General features: G+C 44.8%; 1 protein-coding gene across 2 annotated transcripts; it reads left to right on the top strand.

Moving 5' to 3' along the window:
• Positions 1–2020: 2020 nt before the first annotated feature.
• Positions 2021–18429, top strand: SNRNP70 (small nuclear ribonucleoprotein U1 subunit 70). Of its 2 annotated transcripts, none has more exons than XM_060255463.1 (10): positions 2021–2191; positions 3887–4043; positions 4223–4285; positions 6195–6249; positions 6482–6546; positions 6733–6795; positions 8292–8373; positions 14822–14923; positions 16313–16400; positions 17531–18429. In XM_060255463.1, the coding sequence occupies exons 2-10, from the start codon at positions 3897–3899 to the stop codon at positions 18183–18185; spliced, it is 1320 nt and encodes a 439-aa protein (XP_060111446.1). In that variant the 5' UTR covers positions 2021–2191; positions 3887–3896; the 3' UTR covers positions 18186–18429. The 2 variants fall into 2 exon arrangements, with proteins under 2 accessions (XP_060111446.1, XP_060111448.1); XM_060255465.1 differs by having other exon boundaries at positions 2125–2146.
• Positions 18430–21381: the final 2952 nt, after the last annotated feature.

Below are 21381 nucleotides of genomic sequence, written 5' to 3'. Positions count from 1 at the left end.
GAGCTTTGTGTATTCAGGGGTAGGGCAGGTTATCAATTTTCATTATAAATAAATAAAACTCTAGTTTTGGTCCAGCATCTAATACACTGTAAAGTATGTTCCAGGCGTGTCTTGAAGGGGAGAACATAAGAGAAGCCATGTTCGATCAGGCCAATGGCCCATCCAGTCCAACACTCTGTGTCACACAGTGGCAAAAAAAACCAGGTGCTATCAGGAGGTCCGTCAGTGGGGCCAGGACACTAGAAGCCCTCCCACTGTTGCCCCCCTCCCCACAAGCACCATGAATATAGAGTATCACTGCCCCGGACAGAGAGTTCCATCAATATGCTGTGGCTAATAACCACCGATGGACCTCTGCTGCATATGTTTATCCAATCCCCTCTTGAAGCTGTCATTCCGAAGGTGAGGTGCCACCACTGAAAAAGTCCTGTCTGTGATCACCACCAGCCACCTCTCCTCTGCGGTCATGGCACAGAGTGCAGGGCTTAAGAAGAGGATCTGAACAGAAAGGCTGGATAGTATGGGCTGGCAATATTGGCCTTCCCTACAGAGATGATGTAAGAACCACAAGAAATTGCATAAACACCAGATTCCTGATAATCTTTAAATAACCAGTTTTTTATTTTTGCTGGAATAGACTAACACTGGATGGAAGATAATACAGAAAGCTCTTTGATAATAAATGCTATTACTATTTTTAAAAAACCAAAACAAGGCCTATCCCCAAAGCTTACAGTTCCCACCATTGCCTCTGCATGTACAATTATGAGAAGTACTTTAGTCTTTCAATCTTTACCAAGTGATCCCTTGTATTTATGTATAATTCTCAGAGATTGCAGGTGCCTTAACAAAACCAGGTAGTTTTGTGATTTACTGCTCTTGTGAATGGACTCTGTACTTTTCTTGATTCCATTTTAAACTATGCTTCCTGCATTTCCTGGTGCATTGACCCTGCTATTTACAACTTTCTTTCCCATTTATAATTGCTTAAATGTCTTCCCACAGCCAAGGAGCTGTGATGTGTATGTTATGTTTGGTTGGTCAATAGACATCTGCTTAGCCTCAACTAGGGCCAAGACCTTTTCAACCCTCACCCTGACCTGGTAGAATGAGTTCCTGGTAGAGATCAGGGCCCCATGGGATCATTTACAATTCTGCAGGACCTGTAAAACAGAGCTATTCGGCCAGGCTTTTAATTGAGGCTGTGGATGTCCAACCATCACCCTGACCCCTCTTGCTCAAACAGACCACCAAACCAACTTGGAGTGGTATTGGCAGGGATCCTAGACATCATATAGACTTATTGTATCAAACCTGTACCTTCCTGTATTTTAAAAGTGACCAGAGCTAGAGTCTAATCTTGTACAATGTGTTTGGTGATGTTACTGTATTGTGGTTTTACAATTGGTCTACTGTTAGAACCCTAATGATGTAACCCTCCTTAAGCCCACTTGTGGGAAGAGTGGGTTAGGAATCAAATAATAAATATTTGCCATCAAGTCACGTTTGCCAACTCTGCATTGGCAAATACCAGATTTGGGCGGCTCACCCTAGGGAAGGACCTCAGTGGGGTATAATGCCATAGAGTCCACCCTCCAATGCAGCTGTTTTCACCAGAGGAACTGATCTCTGTCACCTGGAGATTAGTTTTAATTCTGAGCAGGGCTTTTCTATAGCAGGAACGTACAGGAACGCAGTTCCGGCTGCCTTGTCAGCAAGGGGTGTGGCCTGCTATGCAAATGAGTTCCTGCTGGGCATTTTCTGCAAAAAGCCTGATTCTGAGAAATCTCCAGGCGCCACCGGGAGACTAGCAACCCAAATTACAGCAACTACCTGCACTTAAATGGAAAGTTTATGCTGGCATACCATAAATCCTTGTTACTCTACAAACTGCCCCAGACGCCTGTTTGTTATTCTCGAGGGACTATTTTCCCTTGTCCTCCTTCCCCTTTTACCTCAACGATAAAAAAATTGCTGCGGAAGAACCCGTGGGTATAATGACAATTATGATCCTCGCGCTCTTTCCAGTTTGCGTAAGGATCTGAGGGGCGGTGAGGCGGCCTGGCCCTGAGCATGCGCAGAGCGAGCTAGGAGTAGGCCCAGCCTGAGGCGGCGGGAGGCGCCGAGCAGCGGAAGGAGAGCGACCGTGTGTGGGGAAGAAAACGCGCTCGTAGGACCCGGAGGGAGGGAGGTAAGAGAGAAAGAAGGAAAGACGCGTGTTATTTTTCTTTCTAGCGGAGGTGAGGTGAGGTGGGAATCGCCCACAGCGAGGGGCCTAGCGGTAAAGAACGGGGGTTGGGGCGCAGAGCGGAGCCGTCTGGATTGAAGGAGAAGGCCGCAGGGGTCAGAGGTTGGCTGCAGGAGAGAAAGCGGGTGCGTGTGATGGCCTGAGAGGCCCAGGTGAGGCGGCGCTAAGTCGGGTAGAGGAGGGGGCGTGACATTTGGACAGCTGCGGTGATAAGGAACGGAAAACCGCTTAAGAGACCGGGGGGGGGGGGGGTGCGGCAGAGAGGAAGTCAGTGGCCTTTGCTTGAATTCGTGTGTTGTGGAGCTAGCAGAGAGTGGAAGTGCTCAGAGGTTCAGCCGGTCGGTGGTTTTAAGGGGCTGGACACAGTGCAGAAGGCCTAGGTGCAGCAGAGAAACAAAACGCTCCGGAGCTATGCGTGGGAAGTGCAGAGAGGACTGTAGTGATATCAGACTTTTAGGGTGGGAGGGGACTGTGGCTCATTGGGCGTGTTTTCGTGTTCGCCATATACAAGTTTGCTAGGTGATCTTAAGCTTAGCTGGCCAGGTGACTTTAAGCCTAGCCTCCCTTACCAGATGGTGGTTATGGGAATAAAGTTACTGTGAAATTATTCTGAAAATAAAGTGGAGATGTGCTTTGGGCAAGTGGGGAGCTGAGCTTAGGTGTGATTGAAATATGGCTAGGTGACAAGGTTGCCTTGGCCAGGTGATATTTCATATGCCCAGCATCTTGTTTAAATTAGAGCTCTCTTTGTACAGTGTTGCATACGCAACATTGGTATGTTGCAAGCCATCCTGAGTTATGGGTTCTCTGGCATGTTTACATCTTACATATAGTGGCTGAAGGCCCAGTTGAAGTAAGGTGCTGGGCACATGCGGCATTATGTTGGTAACTTCTAGCATCATTTTAAATTGGGTCTTAGAGCACGGATGTCAAACTCATTTGTTATGAGGGCTGGATCTGACAGAAATGAGACCTTGTTGGGCTGGGCCAGGCCAGGACCATTTGTGTACCTATTTAAGATTAGGTAACAGAGACATAAACTTTATAAAGGACATCTACAATTACAATTAAAGATTTTCTTTTTTAAAGAACTTAAAACATGTTTAAAACATTAGCACTTGTTGGTCTTAAAGGTGCTTTCTTTGTATCTCTCCTGTGCAATCCAGGGAACTGGGCAAAGGAAGCTCTGGTTCTTTCCTTCCTTCCCCAGGGGACCAGGTGAGGGAGGAGCCTCAGCCAACGAAAGTAAGAGAGGCTTGGCTCAGTAGCTCTGCTGTGTGATTGAAAGAGCCTGAAAAAACAAGCTCTGCCTTCCTTCCCAAGGGAGCAGCCTCAGCTGATGAAGAAAACAGACTTTGCTCTGTAGCTCCTGTGCAACTGAGCAAGCCTGGCAGAACAAGCTGTGATGCAGAAGGAAGCAAGAGAGAGGGAGAAGAAAGCAGACAACAGCCAGTTGCTTGAAGGCCTGATAGGAACTTTCCAGGGGCCTGATTCGGCCCCTGGGTTGCATGTTTGACACCCCTGTCTTAGAGGCTGTTTAAGAAGAAATGTTTGGCTGCACTGCCTTCTGTCAGTTGTTAGTCCTGTTGTCTTTATTCTGTTCTTAATACTCAGTTTTTTTCTTCTCTTACTTGATAGGTTTTCCAAGATGACGCAGTTCTTGCCCCCAAATTTGTTGGCGCTCTTTGCCCCCCGTGATCCTATACCCTACTTGCCTCCTTTGGAGAAACTACCCCATGAGAAGCACCATAACCAGCCCTATAGTGGTATTGCCCCATACATCCGAGAGTTCGAGGTGGGTACTTCAAGTTAAACTTGGTTGTCTCAGACAAGCTTGTTTTGGTGGGGCATTGGTTAAAATGTACAGAAACGTAAGAGGTGTTGTGTTGATTGATTTCTAACCATCTTAAACTGCTTTGTGTTGCCTACATTACATATGGGGATTCAGTGGTTAAAAGTGAGCTTTTCTTCCAGGACCCACGCGATGCTCCCCCACCTACTCGTGCAGAGACGCGGGAAGAGCGAATGGAACGTAAGGTATGTGTAGTGTACAACCACTGGGGGGTGGGGGTCAAGCAGCAGTTGTAGCTGGCACACTGGTCAATTTGATTACAGTCCAGTGTTTCATAAAGCAGACAGTGGGCCTCTGTTAGTGGCACTTTACCTTGCCTTATTTCATTATGACAGGGGTCCCCAATGTGGTGCCCATGGATGCTTGGGTGCCAGTGACACCTTTTCTGGTGTTTTTAGGAAGATAGTGGGGCCAGGTAGGGCCTTTGCCCAGCAGCATTTCTGACTGACTATTGTAGATTTGATCAGCTGTGCAGGTTTTTTTTTTTAAATGTTGCTTCAGTAGGAGTTGCCACCACAGCACAAGGATCTACACTATGTTACTGATATTAGCCTGTGACAATCATTTTGTGACTGGCTCTGCCTTCTACAGTGGCCATTTTGTGACAGCCGTTTTGTTGCTGTTCCCACCATGCCGTGTCAGAATTCCAATGGTTGGGGACCCCTGCATTGTAGTATCACTTAATATATCAAGAGCAGGAATGAGTTTCCTTGCATCTGAGCTCTGCAGTAGTCGCGAGGAAGCGGCGTCAACGTGGCAGATATGGTTCAATGTGGCCAAGTGCAAAGTAATGCACATTGGGGCCAAGAATCCCAGCTACAAATACAAGTTGATGGGGTGTGAACTGGCAGAGACTGACCAAGAGAGAGATCTTGGGGTCGTGGTAGATAACTCACTGAAAATGTCAAGACAGTGTGCGTTTGCAATAAAAAAGGCCAACGCCATGCTGGGAATTATTAGGAAGGGAATTGAACACAAATCAGCAGTATCATAATGCCCTTGTATAAATTGATGGTGCGGTCTCATTTGGAGTACTGTGTGCAGTTCTGGTCGCCGCACCTCAAAAAGGATATTACAGCATTGGAGAAAGTCCAGAGAAGGGCAACTAGAATGATTAAAGGGCTGGAGCACTTTCCCTATGAAGAAAGGTTGAAAAGCTTGGGACTCTAGCTTGGAGAAACGTCGACTGCAGGGTGACATGATAGAGGTTTACAAGATAATGCATGGAGAAAGTAGAGAAAGTTTACAAGATAATGGGATGGAGAAAGTAGAGAAAGAAGTACTTTTCTCCCTTTCTCACAATACAAGAACTCGTGGGCATTCGATGAAATTGCTGAGCAGACAGGTTAAAATGGACAAAAGGAAGTACTTCTTCACCCAAAGGGTGATTAACATGTGGAATTCACTGCCACAGGAGGTGGTGGCGGCCACAAGTATAGCCACCTTCAAGAGGGGTTTAGATAAAAATATGGAGCACAGGTCCATCAGTGGCTATTAGCCACAGTGTAAGTGTATATATAAAAAATTTTGCCACTGTGTGACACAGAGTGTTGGACTGGATGGGCCGTTGGCCTGATCCAACATGGCTTCTCTTATGTTCTTAGAAGCATAGCAGAGCTCCTACTGGTCACTTGATGTAATTGCAGGATTTTCAGTTGACCATTTAAATTGTAAATTTACTACACTTTTTAAAAAAGGAAGCAAATTTAATTTTTACAGTGAGTTTTTCTAAATATCTAGCTATTTTTTTAAGTTAAGGTATTTTTGTTTTAGTTAATATTTTTTCAAATACTTATCTGTTGTTTGGGGGGGAAATGACTTGCCACGATCTTTTTTTAGTTGTCAGATGCCCAACAGCAGTAGTTGGAGTCAGGATTCCTAGGCAGTATGGGAGAAACACCTCTGTTTTTATCCTTGGCTGGGCAGTAGTGACCCAGCCCTGAGGGTGGAGGAGGGAAAACAAATGAGATAAATTCATCTGATGGAGTTCAAAAGGACTTGTACTTCTCTGGGCAGTTAGTCTGGAAAGGAGAATATTGCTTTGTTCTACCCATAATTAGTTCTGTTTCTGACCTTCCTAATTTTTCCTTGCAGAGGCGAGAGAAGATTGAACGACGGCAGCAAGAAGTGGAGAGTGAGCTGAAGTTGTGTAAGTTGGGGAGAAATGCACATGGTAATGGGGAATGAACTTTGTGAAAGTCATATAACATTTGTTTGCCTCTTAACTGCTTTAATGTTACTCATGATGCTGATGATTGTCACATCAGTTAATGTTAAGACCACATGTTACATGAATAACAACAGAACACAGTGGATGAGAAAATGCTTCCCTTTCACCCTGTTTCTGTTCTTGTCTTATATCTCATTCTTATTCCAACTAGGGGACCCTCATAATGACCCCAATGCCCAAGGTGATGCCTTCAAGACGCTGTTTGTGGCCAGAGTTGTAAGTGAACTAATCCTCCTTTCTTCTTGTCAGTGCATCAGTTTTAGAAATTGCTGTTCACCTGAGCTTTTGAGAGGTGGCGAGCCACAAATGAAAACAAACAGCTTTAGTAGTAGACCAAGGAGTGATTCCATGTTTTGTGATTCCTATGTGTTCTTTTAACTGGGCTTTCCATTTCCCTTGCAGAACTATGATACAACAGAATCCAAACTGAGGCGGGAATTTGAAGTATATGGCCCTATAAAAAGAGTAAGTGAGGATGTGGGGCCAGGTTAAAGCATCAACACAGTTGCTGTGTTTTCCTCTTGCAAATAAGTGTTTTGATTATATGTAGATCAGGGCTTGACATATTTTCAATGTGGCACCTAACAATTTCAGCAAGGATTTTATTGTATCTTTCAGTAATCTGTAGTGCAGCATTTATCATTTCACATCGGAATGTGTTTTGTAATGTCACATAAAATGCATGTGCACAGTTTTCTTGTCATCATTTAAATGTTAACTTTACACCATTTGTTGATGGTGGGTGCACTGATTTCTTATTTGCTTACCAAAGCAGATCCAAAATATAAGTACATGGAGCTTTTAAAAACAATAATGGAATTATGAGAAATTGGGGAGAGGCTGAGTTAGGACTAGAAGTTCTCTTTTTAATGTGATGACAACCAAGGTTAACCCATATTTATTTATATACTGCAACACCTTTGTGTCATAGCTGTAATCAAATTAAGATGAGTCACAAAGAGCTGAGGATTAGGTTTTGTGGTAAAAATAATTAGAAAATAGAGTCTTTAAATTGCAAAACCCTGAAGGTTGAAAAAGGAGTCCATCTGCTACATTTTGGGGCTGGCTCAAAGAGCCAAAGAAAATGTGTCAAGGCCTGACATAGGTGATTGCTGTATCTAATGTACCTATGGTGTTGTTGGTTGAATTTTGTTAACCCCTCGTTTCCTACTTAGTTTAATCATCTGTACTCCTTTCTAAGAGAAGTAAATTTAATCTCAGTTTTCTCTGTTTCGGTTTCCTCTCCATATGGTTGTGTGTTTTATATCGGATCATTTTGTTGCACTTTAAAAACTGCAGATGTTCTCCCCCCCCTACAGATCACAGGCTTTTTTTCTGTGGATCATGTGAGATGGGGAGATGAGAGGGTGGTACATAGATTTGTGGAAGCACTTTCATCCTGCCTGTTTATCTCTTCATTTTTTGCAAGTACATTGCATTAACATGGCTGTGTATAAGTGTGTATAAGTACCATGTGGAAAAACTACCTTGCTAGATGATCATGGCAGTAGTCTATTTTTCAAACAGCATCCACATATGCAACAAAGATTGTACTAGTTACTCATCATGTGCCCCCCCTTCCATTTTCATCTAGTGTTACTGATGGCCTTCTGATCCATAATGATAACTTCTAAGCTTTCTTATGAGCCATGTGAAATGGGCTTTGGAATCTAGTGTTCTAACTTCTTTCACATCAGTGCAGTATCATTTTGCACTTACCGTAAAAACAGTTGTCCAAATACACTTGAGCAAATTTAGCCATGGAACTGGGGAATAAGAAGCTATGGGTGGTAATCTGCCTTTTCTTTTGGGTATAGTAGTTGATTATTTTGAGCGACTTGGTTGTGTGTCTAAAAGGATGCACTGCTGTGGCACTCAGTGAAGTGTGTCAATATAGGGGTGTGGGTTGGGAAATACCCGTATTTAGGTAATCCTTTCAGCCTCCATACATTCCTTTTCAGATTTATATGGTGTACAATAAGCGTTCCGGCAAGCCCCGTGGCTACGCCTTCATTGAATATGAACATGAGCGTGACATGCACTGTAAGTATAGGTTTTTTTGGGGATACTTTTGTATCTTTTGATTTACTTATATTGTAAACGCATGTGTGTTTTAAAAAAAAAAATCCCTTAAATTTTTGAAAGCCCTTGAGTTGTTGAGGGCTTAGGCTCCCCTCCCCCCTAAAACAGGTAAGTACAAAGTGGGGGAGCCTGCTTGATTTGGCGAGCACCCAGGTTCCGTTAATCTGGCCCTGATGTGATTGGAAAGGGTTCCCTTGAAAGCCAGTCAACAACAGAACCCAGGAGGGAAGAGGTTTTTTCCCCTTCTCTCTGCAAAGTTTACAGTTAATGTAGGGCTTGGAGCTGGGAATTCCAGTTTACTCTAGGTAGGTTATACCTCTTTAAGGGTGTTTTACTTCTGTTTCTTTGTCTTGTCATGGAAGTCCAAATTAACGTAACTGGGGTGCCGCATTTTTAACGTATGTGCTAAAGAAGCAGGCAACAGTTCTGTTTTTTTACCCACCAAGACCCCTTGTGTTTGGGGAGGAGAAACCCTGCAGGCTGAGGGCGGGCGGCTAGTCATACCAGCATCTTGAGGGGGGGGGGGCAGGCTGGAATTACAGCTTGCACTGTGGGACCCCGTGGGGTTATAAAAGCTGTCCTGTCACTCTGAACTGTTGCCCATCTCCTTTCTATTAACTGTTTAAAGAGGGAGAAGGAATGCTGTGAAGAAGTTCTTCTAAAGCAAGTGTAACTTTGACCTGTAGCAGTGTGTTTTTTTGAAAAGATGCTGTTGTTGAGAGGCGTGTTGTGAGCGGGGTGTATTAATTCTGTGTTCTTATTGTCACTGCAGCCACCTTTCTGATGGCTATTGCCACTGCTGGCTTGCAGCTGATCCTTATGCTTCCCCTTTACAACATCTCATTGTATGGTTGGTATAAGGGTTTGTATAATTGGTAAGAAACCGCAGTACCCAACACACTTCTATACACAAGCCAAGTCAAAGGCAGATGTTAGGTAACATGGCTTAGTTGGGCGGGGAGGGGGGGTGGAGGGAAGGAAGGGACCTGTTTCTCTTCTGGCTTCTGCGCTGTTCTCTTGCTGTGTGGAGGCAGAAGGAGAAATGGATTCCTTGTGCTCTACTGTTGTGGAGGCAGAGGATAACAAGTCAACCCTCCTCAGTAGGGCTCAAATATCCTGAGTGAACCCTCCCTCTCCAAGCCACACATGTGCCATTCTGTAGTCTCTGTGGTGCCAGCTTGGCAACTATCAAGCTTGAAATGGTTTGCAAGTGGGGGGGGGGGGATTAGTTAGGACCTGTTCTCCTTCCCCAAAACGAAACTTGCCAAGGGATGTTCCATAAAATACTTTCATATTGGCTAGACCAAAATATTTCTTTCTTGGTTCTGTCTATTGTCATTAATGCTGATTAAAATCCCTCACTTCATGTTGGAGGCCACCTGCTGATAATCTATTCATGAGTGCTAATCCTCAATGCATTCAGTCAATTAACAATCCTAATTGTGTAGACAAAAATGTTCATCAGGTTAAATGGATTCAATGCTAATTTGAGACTCCCAAAATAGTAACTCAGACATGGCCTAAAGTTGCTATTCAGTTGTATTGGAGCTCTTTGGAGGAAGAGTGGGGATTTTTTTTCCTGTCTTGCCACTAACCACCTTAGCTTAAATCCAGTCACAAATTTAGCTTTGTAATTTGGCATTTGCTCATCTGTAGCAAGTAATGATTGCTTCAAGATGTAACTAGTGCCACAGGGTAAAACCTTTCACATTGTTTCCATAGTGACTTCTGTTGTTTACATCCTGAGCTATTCCTTTGCACGTATGGCTCTTTCCTTGCTAAAGCTAAAAACCCAGATCTTTGATGCAAGATGAAAAAGAGACACCTATGCAACCTCTGTACTCCATGTAAACAAGGCAGCGCAATTATGGAAGCTGCACATACAGCTCTCATTTTTTGCTGTTCTTGGCACATACAGCTGTGTGGGAGGGATCTGATTCAGGCAGTTATTTGCAAACCTTGGTTAAAAGAGTATCTAGTGTGCAGCACAAAACCCCTATGTTGAAAATTCCAAAGACAAGCTTAGCTGTGGGGGGTGAGGCAGAGGGACTCTTCTCCCTCTTGGAATACTTTGGTCAGGCTGAGATTCTGAGTACTTGCACGCAGGTTACATTCTATCCTTTTAGTTTCTGTCCTGGAAAGTTCCTTGTCTTGAGGTACATAAATGCAGTGGTTACAGAACAGTTTACCAAGAGCTGCTGCGGCTACATCTCATGAAACATGGTGGAGTTACAACCCTTGAAATGTAGTATGTACCCCAAAAATGTTCTGTGTGCACATGCCCGAGTGGCTAATGTGTGTTTCTTAGAAGGGAGCATGTATTTTGCCTGTATTCTTGGACTTGTACATTAATAGCAAGCAAGACTTGAGGATATTTGAGCTCTGCTTTTAGTCAGTAAGGTAAAATGGATAGGTGGGGCAATCCTGGGGGCACAAAGATAGGCAGATGAATCCCCCTAACAATCCCTGGCATGGCTTGCCAAGGTCACAATGGACCTGCAAGTGGGACACGGTTGGGATGTCTGCCTCAACAGAGGTTCCAAATTGTTGGTCTCCTGCTGTGGGTTTTAAGCAGGCAACTTTATTGTTGCTGGGTTCCTCCAGATCATTGCCTAGAGAAGGCAGTTAGATACATCACACATTCCTTGCTGTTCTTTCTTGTTATCTGCTTTTCTGTCTGGCTCCTTTAGTTTAGTTCTTCCAGCCTTGTAGTCTTTGGAGCCTTCAATCCTTCCTGAGGCAGGCTGCAGCTAGGAATACCAAAACTGGGGATGAGGGTGGTGCTGCTAAGATGCAGGACATTTGCCTGGAACATGCTCTCCCATGTTGCCTCCGTGTATTTGTAGTGGAAAGACATGTCCTGTGAGAGGTCTTTAAGCAATTGGGTTTTTAAAACATGCTAAGAGTATACACTGAGTCAGTCTGAAAGATTTTTTTATTCAGCTTGCTTTCTGATGCAAGACAAGGCTTTGGTCAGAGTGTTAAAAGCAGCAATATAAGGCTAAATAGAAAACTACAAAGGCTGATGGTTATTGGCTATCTGCAGCTTGGGTTTGAGGTGCTGTTGACTGGGTGGGCAAGCTAATTTAAAAAAAAAACTTTATTCTCAAAGCTTCACAGCTGACCTCTAAATCTAAGGGAAAGAAATGCTAAGTGCTGAATTTGGCTCCATGACTAGCAAACAGGAGGAAATGAGTTGCGGAGGCTGGCAACTTAGTATATTTGGATCGGTAACCTGCCTAGTTTGATAAGCTGTCACCTCCTGCTCCTTGAGAAATATGGATAGCTCAACTTGGTAAATATTTGAGCTTTTTCCCTAGCCTCACAAGACTGATTACTTTTATCCAAGTTAGTATGTTAGCTGTACTGAATTTTGATAAGCTTTGTGGGATGTGATTTCCAGTGCATCCTTTTAAGTCAATTGATGTTAGTTTAGAATTAACACTCCTAGCCACATATCTTTTACAGAGCAGTCTTGCCACAAGGAGAGAAACCCCTGTGTATTCTTGCCCATTTACTTGGATTCCTAGAAACTGAAGTGTCCCCTAATTAAAATGTGGCAAATCAGAGGTACAACTGTGGATTTTCCAATTTTTTCTTGTATGGCTGTACCTTTCACTTAAATGTTGTTACTCTTGGTGACAGCAGAAATTACAGGAATTTCTCATTGTGTAATGTTTGCCTCCTGAAAATGAGCGCATAAGCTCATCTTTGGAGTAACTTGGGTGGGTTACTGACCTGTCCTATATGGGGAAAGAAGGGGTAAATTTTAGTTGAAAAACTTTGAATCGGGAGCTTAGAATTACTGGTGGGGAATAGGAGAGCAGTTAGATGGTAACATTTTTGAGACCCATAGTATTGGATGTTCTAGCTGAGTTTTCCTGGGTTACCTACATCCCCTAAACTCTTGGAAGGGTTGGAAAGTTAGGGGCTTTTTAGTTTAGGGCCGTTATGTTTAATCGTAAAATGTCCCACAAAGGTAAAGGTAAGGTGTGATACAGAGGGTGGTTCAGGTAAGCCAACTGGAACACTCCCAACTGTGGACTGATTCTTCACTGGAAAAGGCCCAGTTTCATCTCCTCTGTGTGATAAAATGGTGAATATAAGAGATGGGGGTTCTGCCCCTTGTCGGTCTGGGTCCAGTGTGTTCGTTGTCTGGAAACTCACTTGGAGGTGCTTGTAGTGTTAAGAGGAGGAGGAATATCCACGTGACCTGACATCCAGACTGGCTGCTGGTTCTCAGCATGATGGGTGGCTTCATAACCCAGGATGACATTTTTGCCGTTGGTGATTGGGCAAAGCTTGATTTCCAAGTAGCTGAAAAATCCTGTGGATAAAAAAGCGAGGCAGAGACAGTGGATCAGCAGACCACTGGGAAATATTTCCTTCCTCCTTCAAAGAAGCTGGTTGCTGGACTTTTTCTTAACCTGAAGCTTTACTGCTGTGTATTTTTTCCTAAATTCGGTAAAACTGTTTTGAGCATCATCATCTTATAGCCAGTATTTTTTCCCATCAAACCTTTTGTTTGAGATGGATAACTTCTAATCTTTTCCTCTGAAGTAATAACCGTCATTCACTATGAGAGAGAAACTTTCTTTTGGGAAGGGATGGAGCGTTTTTGTCTGTCCACCTGAGAATACCTATATGTGTGAGAAGAAGAAAATGTCTGCATTTTACTTTATGCGTGCACATTGAAGAGAGAATTCCATTTCATCTGCTTAATGTCTCTGAAGGAGAACATTTCTGCTTTGTATGCACATTTTATGCTTATGGTTGACTTTGTGGACCTTGTCAGTTGGAAAATGAAAACATCTCCACAAAAATATTTCCCCTGCATTTTATCTTTTAAAAAAAACTGTGCACACATCCCCCCGGCCCCCCCCATTCCCAGTGCCATGAACTTTAATGTTCATTCTTGAGAGTTTCCATCACACATTTTGGGGCCATTTCTGACTTTTTTATAACTAATAGTATACAGTAGTAACGTTTGGCTATGATATGATTTAAAAGGGAAAGGAATATCTCTGAAATTCTGGGTTTTTTGAAGAACAAGTAGCATTTAGTGCAGCTTGGTTGACGGTGGTGCCTCCTGCCATACTTGTAGGAACTGCCACATCTAGCTGCCTTTGGTAGACTTGGGGAGGGGGGTGGTGCATGAGAACCACAAGGCTTTTTAAGGACCCCTTCATTCATAAACTGGAACCTAGTTCTTGATGAAGAATTTGATCTAATGGGAGGGGGTGAGGATGGGGGGAGGGGTTGGGTGGGACTGGCAGGGTGGGGATCCAAGTGTCCGACTTCTGCTGCTGAGACAGGTAAGGCAGGGAAGGTCGGCTCAGCAGCTAAAATGCAAAAAAAATCCCAATACCGTCCCAGCCGGGGGCGCCCAGGCAGGGGGGAGCTGCGCCTCGGGCCCCAGCGCTAGCAGCCCGATGCAGTGAGTTTGAGGAGTTAAAAGTTTCAATGGTTTTGTAAGTAGTTTCACCAGGTAAACAACTTTTATTTCCTTTTTACTTGTTAGCTGTGCTCGCCCCACCCCCTCTCCCTTAGCAAGTGGCTTGAGAGCATTCCCCCTTCCCTCCCAAAACCATCTTGGAGATTTGTAATGGGATGGTGGCAGCAAGGGTGGGATAGAGGCTTAAAGTGGGCTGGGGTTGTTGGAGGAGGGATACCAGCCAGTTCCCAGAGTGCTCTTGGGATCTTTGGATTACCCTGTTTCTTCCCTACCAGATCTTCCAGCACCCTGTAATATACAGGGCATTTTCTATCCCCTTCTTCATCTTTTATTTTAAATTAAAGGCAGGGACTCTTATTTTGGGTATTGGCATGACCAGTCTTGGGACTGGCTGGTTAGGGAAGCCACTGAAGGGACAGGAGCGCCTCGCCCCCTTTGAAGTGAGCTGGGGAGGGCTGGGGTGGAGGGCCTGCTTGTCTGTACCCAGCCTTTTCCCTCTGGGCCAGTGGTGTATGTACTGTGAGTGTCTTGATTGCTCAATAACCTTCCTTTCTTTTTGCAGCAGAGGCTGGGGCGGGGTGCATTACAGGGCGGTGATGGGGTTGCTCCACAGCTCTAGGGATTGAGGCTAGCACGGCTCTGTGACAGCTGTGTTCAGGCAGCCGTGTTCCCCTTTTTCCACCGTTGTGTAAAGTTTGTCCCACATGCTTAAATCAAGGCAAGCCCTGCAGAGTCCGTATTTTTTTTACAGTAGAGGCTAGAGCCACTCTTCCCGTGCAGATGTGGAGCAATTCCTCCCCCAAAGGGCACTGGGACCATAAAAACCGCCTCCCCCAGAATCCTATGTGTGGTATGTGTCTTTGGGGGAGGGTGGGATCGTTACATGCATTCTGGATAATGGCAATCCCCTTTGCCCTCCTTCTGTCCCTGGATACCCCTCCTAATCTGTTGCAGCGGCATACAAGCACGCCGATGGGAAAAAAATTGATGGCAGGAGGGTGCTGGTAGATGTTGAAAGAGGCCGGACGGTGAAAGGATGGCGTCCACGCAGGCTTGGTAAGTGTGTGCAGAAGTTCTTTGTTAAATGTAGATTTTCTGTCCCCCACCTACCCCTGGCTGAGCTTGCAACTGTTGTGTTAGCAAGGATGGCTTTTTAAAATTCGAAGAAGCAGCTTGGTTACTGTCTTTTGTTTTGGCCAGCTGCTATTGAAGAAGGGTATTGACATTTGGCTTGGGACTGAACATACCACCTGTCTTTATTCTAGAGGGAAGGAACTTGAAGGGCAGGAGACAGTATGAAGTGTGAGAACTGAAACTTCCCATAAAGCAGGGGTGGCCAAACTGTGTCTTGGGAAGCACTTGTGGCTCTTTCACACATATTGTGTGGCTCTCGAAGCCCCCACCACCCCATCAGCCAGCTTGGAAAAGGCATTTGTCTCTTTAAATCACTTCAGCAAGCCAGCTGGTGGAGAATACATTTAAAGTTCCTTCCTTCCTTGTCTTGAGGCTGTCAAACATCTGACATTTATTCTATGTGGCTCTTAACGTTAAGCAAGTTTGGGCTTGGATTTCAGAATGACTTTAAAAGTTTAAACTCAGCTACGTTGTAACAGCACTGAATAAGTGGAACAACTTCAGTCTAGAACAGGGATCTCCAACATAGTATCCGTGGGCGCCATAGTGACTGCCAGTACTTTTTCTGGTGCCTGCTGAGTTTTTCTTAAAATGGGTGGGCCTTTTGCCCAGCAAGGCTTCTTCTGACTGGCCACTAGGGATTTGATTGGCTCTACAGATTTTTGAAAATATCACATAAGGGTCTTCACTGTGTGACAGAAGATAAGATGCTGCAGCCATTGTGTGACTGATTCTACCTCCGATGGCAGCTTTTTTATGGCTGTGCCCATCACCCTGTCAGAATTCCAAAGCTACCTGCAGGCTCAAAAAGGTTGGTGACCCATGATCTTGAGCATCATTGGGGTGCCATTCTGTTTCTGTTTTGGCAAAAGCCGCTGTCGTGAAGTAGACAGCTACCAAAAGACAATATACTCATGCCATCAATTATTACCCATTGTATTAAAAATACTAATGCATAAACAAATTATTACACATAGGGGAGCCCAGGCTATAACAGATTTATGTATACAAAGTGGATACAGACAACGCAGAGATTGCATATGGTCATTTCAGAAGCTACTTGCAATGTTTCTATGTAGGCAGATAGTTTGCACTTCTATTTACGTAATTTGTTCCCCTTGCATTATGTGTCCTGTGCTGTATCTCCCCAGCCTTAAATGAGTTTAATGTGTAACTTTGTATAAAGCGAACTAGTTGTGTTAGACAAAATTGTTTGAAGGAGGCTATTCCTTCTATTAATCCTGCACGTGGCCAGCCCCACAAAGAGCACACAACTAGCTGGGCTGATGTTTCCCCTCCCCCCTCTTGCAGGTGGCGGTCTTGGTGGTACCCGGCGGGGTGGTGCTGATGTCAACATCAGGCACTCAGGCCGGGATGACACCTCCCGATACGATGAACGGTAAGTTTGGCTATTTGGTTAACAGAGCAGAGGCAAATAGATTGAGGTGATATCTCTGCCTCTGTAAAAAAATGTTTAGCATTGAAGCAGTTGCAGTTGTGGCATTGGAAGCAGCAAGACAATTATGGAGAGTTGCTCGTTCAAAGTTTTATTTAACTCCAGCTTTGGTCTGCAGTCTACAGAAAGCTTGTAATCTAAGTGAATTTCCTGGTATTTAAAATTTAATGTTTCTGGCCCTGATCTGGATAGGCCAAGCAAGCTCGATCTCATCAGATCTCAGAAGCTAAGCAGAGTTGACTGTGGTTTGTACTTGGATGGGAGACTTGCTTGAATTACCCAGCTGAGAGGACAGGAGCAGGCTCTATTCAGCCACCACTCTGAATATCCTCCAGCCCCCCCCCCCCCAGTAGGGGTCAATCATCAGAAGTTGCCATGGCTTCCAAGGACAGGCAGACACAAATGCACATACACACACAAATACCAACAAGAAAAAAAATAAGGTTTCTCTGTTACAGCAAAACCTCTTATTGCCCTTGTCAAACACATGAACTGTGATGGTTGAATTAGTTAAAACACATCTCTGTGAGTTATCTTGATAGTTTAAAAAATGGTTGTATGCTCATATTAGCAAGAGGCATGATTTGTGGTTTGCTGTAAGTTCATCCCCTCCTGTTTCCAACTTCCTGTCTTTGAAACCTCTGGATTCTAAGGCAAGTTACTGTTTTTCTTTGCTGCAAATCCAGGCTATGAATTGCAGCCTGACCGTAGTAGCTTAGACCGTTTTATCTTCTGTTCTGTTTGTCCTAAACTGATTTGTGCTGTTCTGTGGATGACATTCACATCACACTTCTGCTACAATCTTAAGCTAAACTAGTTTAATTCCAATGCACTTGGGAAGTGATGATTTTTGCAGGTGTGTCAGGGATTGAAAGATTTCTAACCCTGTGTACGTTTAGAATCCTGCGTTTCCTGAGTCAAGTCATGATAGTAAAGCCAGTTTGTAAAACAGATTCTGTGAATAGATATGTCTGTGTTTACCAGTTTGCTCTTAAACCACATTGCAGAAGAGCTGGGATGGGCAAGATTCACACCATCTTTTTGCAAAATTTGTTTCTTTTTCCGGGTTACAGGGATCGGGACCGGGAACGTGAGCGTGATCGCCGAGACCGCAGCCGAGATCGGGACAAAGAACGGGAACGCCGTCGCAGCCGATCCCGAGAGCGCCGACGGCGGACACGCAGCCGAGAGAAGGATGAACGGAAACGCAGCCGGGAACGCAGCAAGGATAAAGACCGGGAACGCAAGCGTCGTAGCCGTTCTCGAGACCGGAAGAGGGACCGGGAACGTGACAGAGACAAGAAGGAAGAGCTGCCCGAAGGGGCAGAACCACAACCTGACGAGGCCGCCCTTGGCGAGCTGGGCATAGATGGGCTGGAGGTGAAGCCTGAAGGGGGGGAGGAGAAGGGTAGAGAAAGAGAACGGGACAGAGACAGGGATAGAGAAAGGGATCGGCGGCGCAGTCACCGTGACAAAGACAGAGACAGGGACCGGGATAGAGAGCGTCGGCGTGACAGGGACAGAGATAGGGACCGTGATCGCGAGCACAAGCGTGAAAGAGGTGAGCGGGGTGGGGAGAAACGGGAGGAAAGAGGGCAGGACAATGGTATGGGAGAGGCTCTGGAGGAAACCAGCCAAGATATGTTCCTGGACCAAGAATCCATACAGTCGGCTGATGGCTACATGTCCACTGAGAATGGATACATGATGGAGGCTCCAATGGAGTGATGAATGGAGACGCTTCCTTCTCCCATACTGTCCAGCCAGGTGAGGCTTTGCTTCCCAGGCTGCCTCTGGCCAGCGAGGCTCCAGCAGCCAGTGGAAATTATTGATTTAACTGGTTTTGTTTAGAAGGGTAAGTCTGTTTCAGTTCCTCCTGTCCCAGCCCATTTCCTCTTAATGTGTAATCTCCCACCAGTCCCTTGTGTATTTGGATATTTTTCTTTAAAATAATAAAGTGGTATTAATGTTTTCCTCCATGTGGTGTGTGTGTTTCTGAGAAGGTGACATGCAGTTGTGGGAGGGGGTGTGTGTAGATCCACAAATAAATCCTTAGTTGCATTCCAAGGGTGTATTTGGTGGAGCATTTCCTGGGATGGAGGGAAGGGATTTAGTTTGGTTATTGTGAAATGGGGAAGGTAGCCATGTTGAAGGTGAAGACAGCTGGAAAGGCAAAAACCTCACTATGTGCATTGGAGTTGTTAAAAAGGCCACATGGTGGGAAGAAGATTGAGCAAGGGCTAAAAACACAAGAAGCAGGTCTTCAAAGGCATGGCTCTGGGATGAAGAGAAAAAGGTAAGCAAGGGTGTGTGCCTCAAGAAGCCAAAAGTATGGAAGGGAAAAAACCAAAGAGAAAGGACCTTTAGATAATAAAGCCATGGTCAGGTATTGTCAGGGCTGAGGTTCTTAACTGGGCAGCAAGGCCCAGTATGTGTTTTAAAAAATAAGGTGTTCTGTTGCATATAGCTGTAGTTTACTGTTGTGATTTCTGATTTTTGCAAGGCCAAGGAACAGCCAAAGAGTTGCTTGTGGTCCTACAGCTTCTCACAGTTATTCAAACTTAACTGTGGCTTCTCTGGGTTCCACAAGCATCACTCAAGCATACATTCCAAGCCATAATGCCTAGAAACAGTGGCTCTTGGGAAGCTGGATACTGCAGCTGGTACTCTGTTCTGCACTTCTGCTGATTCACAGCTTGAGGCTTTGTAAATTTGTAACTCAAGCCTAGGCTACAGGAAGGGTGGAGTTGGAACCACTGCAGAACTGAAAAATTTCAAAGCAAGAAGCTAGTGAAGCAGTAGCAGTCGCTTTGCCTGGTACAGTTTTCCCTTAAGAACTGTACTGACTTCAGAGTGGAGACTGGGAATGCTTTGCTACTTTTGTTTCAAGCCCTTCATGTCATGGTTAGTAAACAAAGCATGCCTCATCTGTTTTACAGAACATGGTGCATACATCTTTAGTGTGGCTTGCTATGCTTATGACATGAGCCTAAATATGCTTTTGTGCATGCAGGTTTATGGATTCCAGTTGTGTGTTTTCCCTGCTGAATATTTAGGAATGTTACTTTAGTAGGAGGACTGATATTTCAGCTCCCCAAGGAATTTTTTTGCACAGAGGTAAGCCAAAGCAATGGATGGCCCCAATCTGAGCTCCTAAGTAATGGGTATAAGAATGCTCAACAATGGCAAATTGGGTGAGGAATAAGTGCAGGAGCTGCATCTCTGAGAACAGGTTTTCAGAAGGCCCATCCGTGTGGTATTTGTTCAAGCCATTTGGGATCCTGTTCTTTCTCTCTAGAAGCAAGGTCTGCTAATATTCTTTAAAGATTTTTTAAAAGATCCCTGAGAAGACCTGCCTTTCACAGTTATACAGTCATGGTTCCAGATGCTATGGAAAATTATAAATAGTAACGAATACCAGCAAAGCAGTAGACAAGTCCCCCTTTAAGAAAGCAGACTTCATCAGACATGGGAATGGATGCAGTTCTTAATATAAGTTTGCAGTGTGGAATTATGGGAATACCAGCAGGCCTTGAATTCAGCAGGAGCTCACAGGAGCACAGCTCCTGAAACTTTCTGAGGATTACCCCTCTTGCCAGTTTGGTGTAGTGGTTAAGTGTGCAGACTCTTAATCTGGGAGAAGCGGGTTTGATTCCCCACTCCTCCACTTGCACCTGCTAGCATGGCCTTGGGTCAGCCATAGCCCTGGCAGAGGTTGTCCTTGAAAGGGCAGCTGCTTTGAGAGCCATCTCCAGCCTCACCCACCTCACAGGGTGTCTGTTGTAGGGGAGGAAGGTAAAGAAGATTGTGGGCCGCTCTGAGACTCTTTGGAGTGGAGGGCGGGATATAAATCCAATATCTTCATCTTCCTCCCCACCTACCCTGTCCATTGAGTAGTAGGTGCAGCTGCATAACAATCCCTGGATTAGGAGAGCAACTGGCCAGCCACCAGGAGCTTTGCCACACCCCCAGCAGTTAACCCCTGGAGAAGCCTGTGCCACCCTTTCTCCACTTCTTATATAATTTTGGGCAGCTTGCTGGCCTTTTGACGGTGGAGGAGGGCAGCCAAGAAGAGCCCCAGGTGAGTGAGGCCTGCTTGGGCTGGCTGGATTTCTAGCCAGCCCAAGCAGGCCTCGCTCACCTGGGGCTCGCCTTGTACCTGGTTGTTTTTGGCTGGTGGGTGGGGGCAGCATATACTAATGAGTTATGCTAACACCACCTATTTTTCTACAAAACAACCACTGAATTCCAGACTAAATTTTCAGAAGTTTGAAAAGCTTTCCGAATTACCATGAATCAGATCCGACCCTGAGCTTCTTGCTTACCAGAACCTTATTGGTTTGCTATTTAAAAATTGGAGTTAGCCAGTTTTTTGGCATATTCTCATGCTTCTTGAACAAGTTGAGTTCATGCAGGTTCCATGATCCCCATGGAAAACTTGGTTATATGCCACTTAATGCCTAGAGGAGTTAAAAATATTAGCTTATGTATTTTAAAAAAGATGTATATCCTATTTGTAGAGTACACTTTTGGAAAAGCCATGTAAGGAGAAAAGGACCCAGATATTCCCACCCTTCTCAAATGATGTAACAGCTTCTTGACAAGGCCTTAGGGGAAAGGAGCCTAGGAGCTCCCTTTAAAAATTAAGTTTATACCCTTTTAAGGTTTTGTAGCCTAGAGTGGATCTCTTCAGATATAAAATATATTTACTGGGAAGCTCTCAACATTTAGTTGTCCTTCCGTAGGGCCTCCTCCCTACCTCAGCATGTATTCCAGAAGCAAAGTGGAAATGGTGTTCTCAACCCTTAACAGTTTCCAGTAGGCCTTGCTTTCCTTTCTTTTAAGTGACCAGTACCTGTTCTTGCTCCACTGCTTGCATTGATTCTAGCAAGGACTGGGGCGCACGATCAGGCAGGGCCACATC

This window comes from Heteronotia binoei, chromosome 15 (genome assembly GCF_032191835.1).
Source record: "Heteronotia binoei isolate CCM8104 ecotype False Entrance Well chromosome 15, APGP_CSIRO_Hbin_v1, whole genome shotgun sequence".
Classification (NCBI taxonomy): Eukaryota; Metazoa; Chordata; class Lepidosauria; order Squamata; family Gekkonidae; genus Heteronotia; species Heteronotia binoei.
This window is presented reverse-complemented; position numbering and strand designations above follow the sequence as displayed.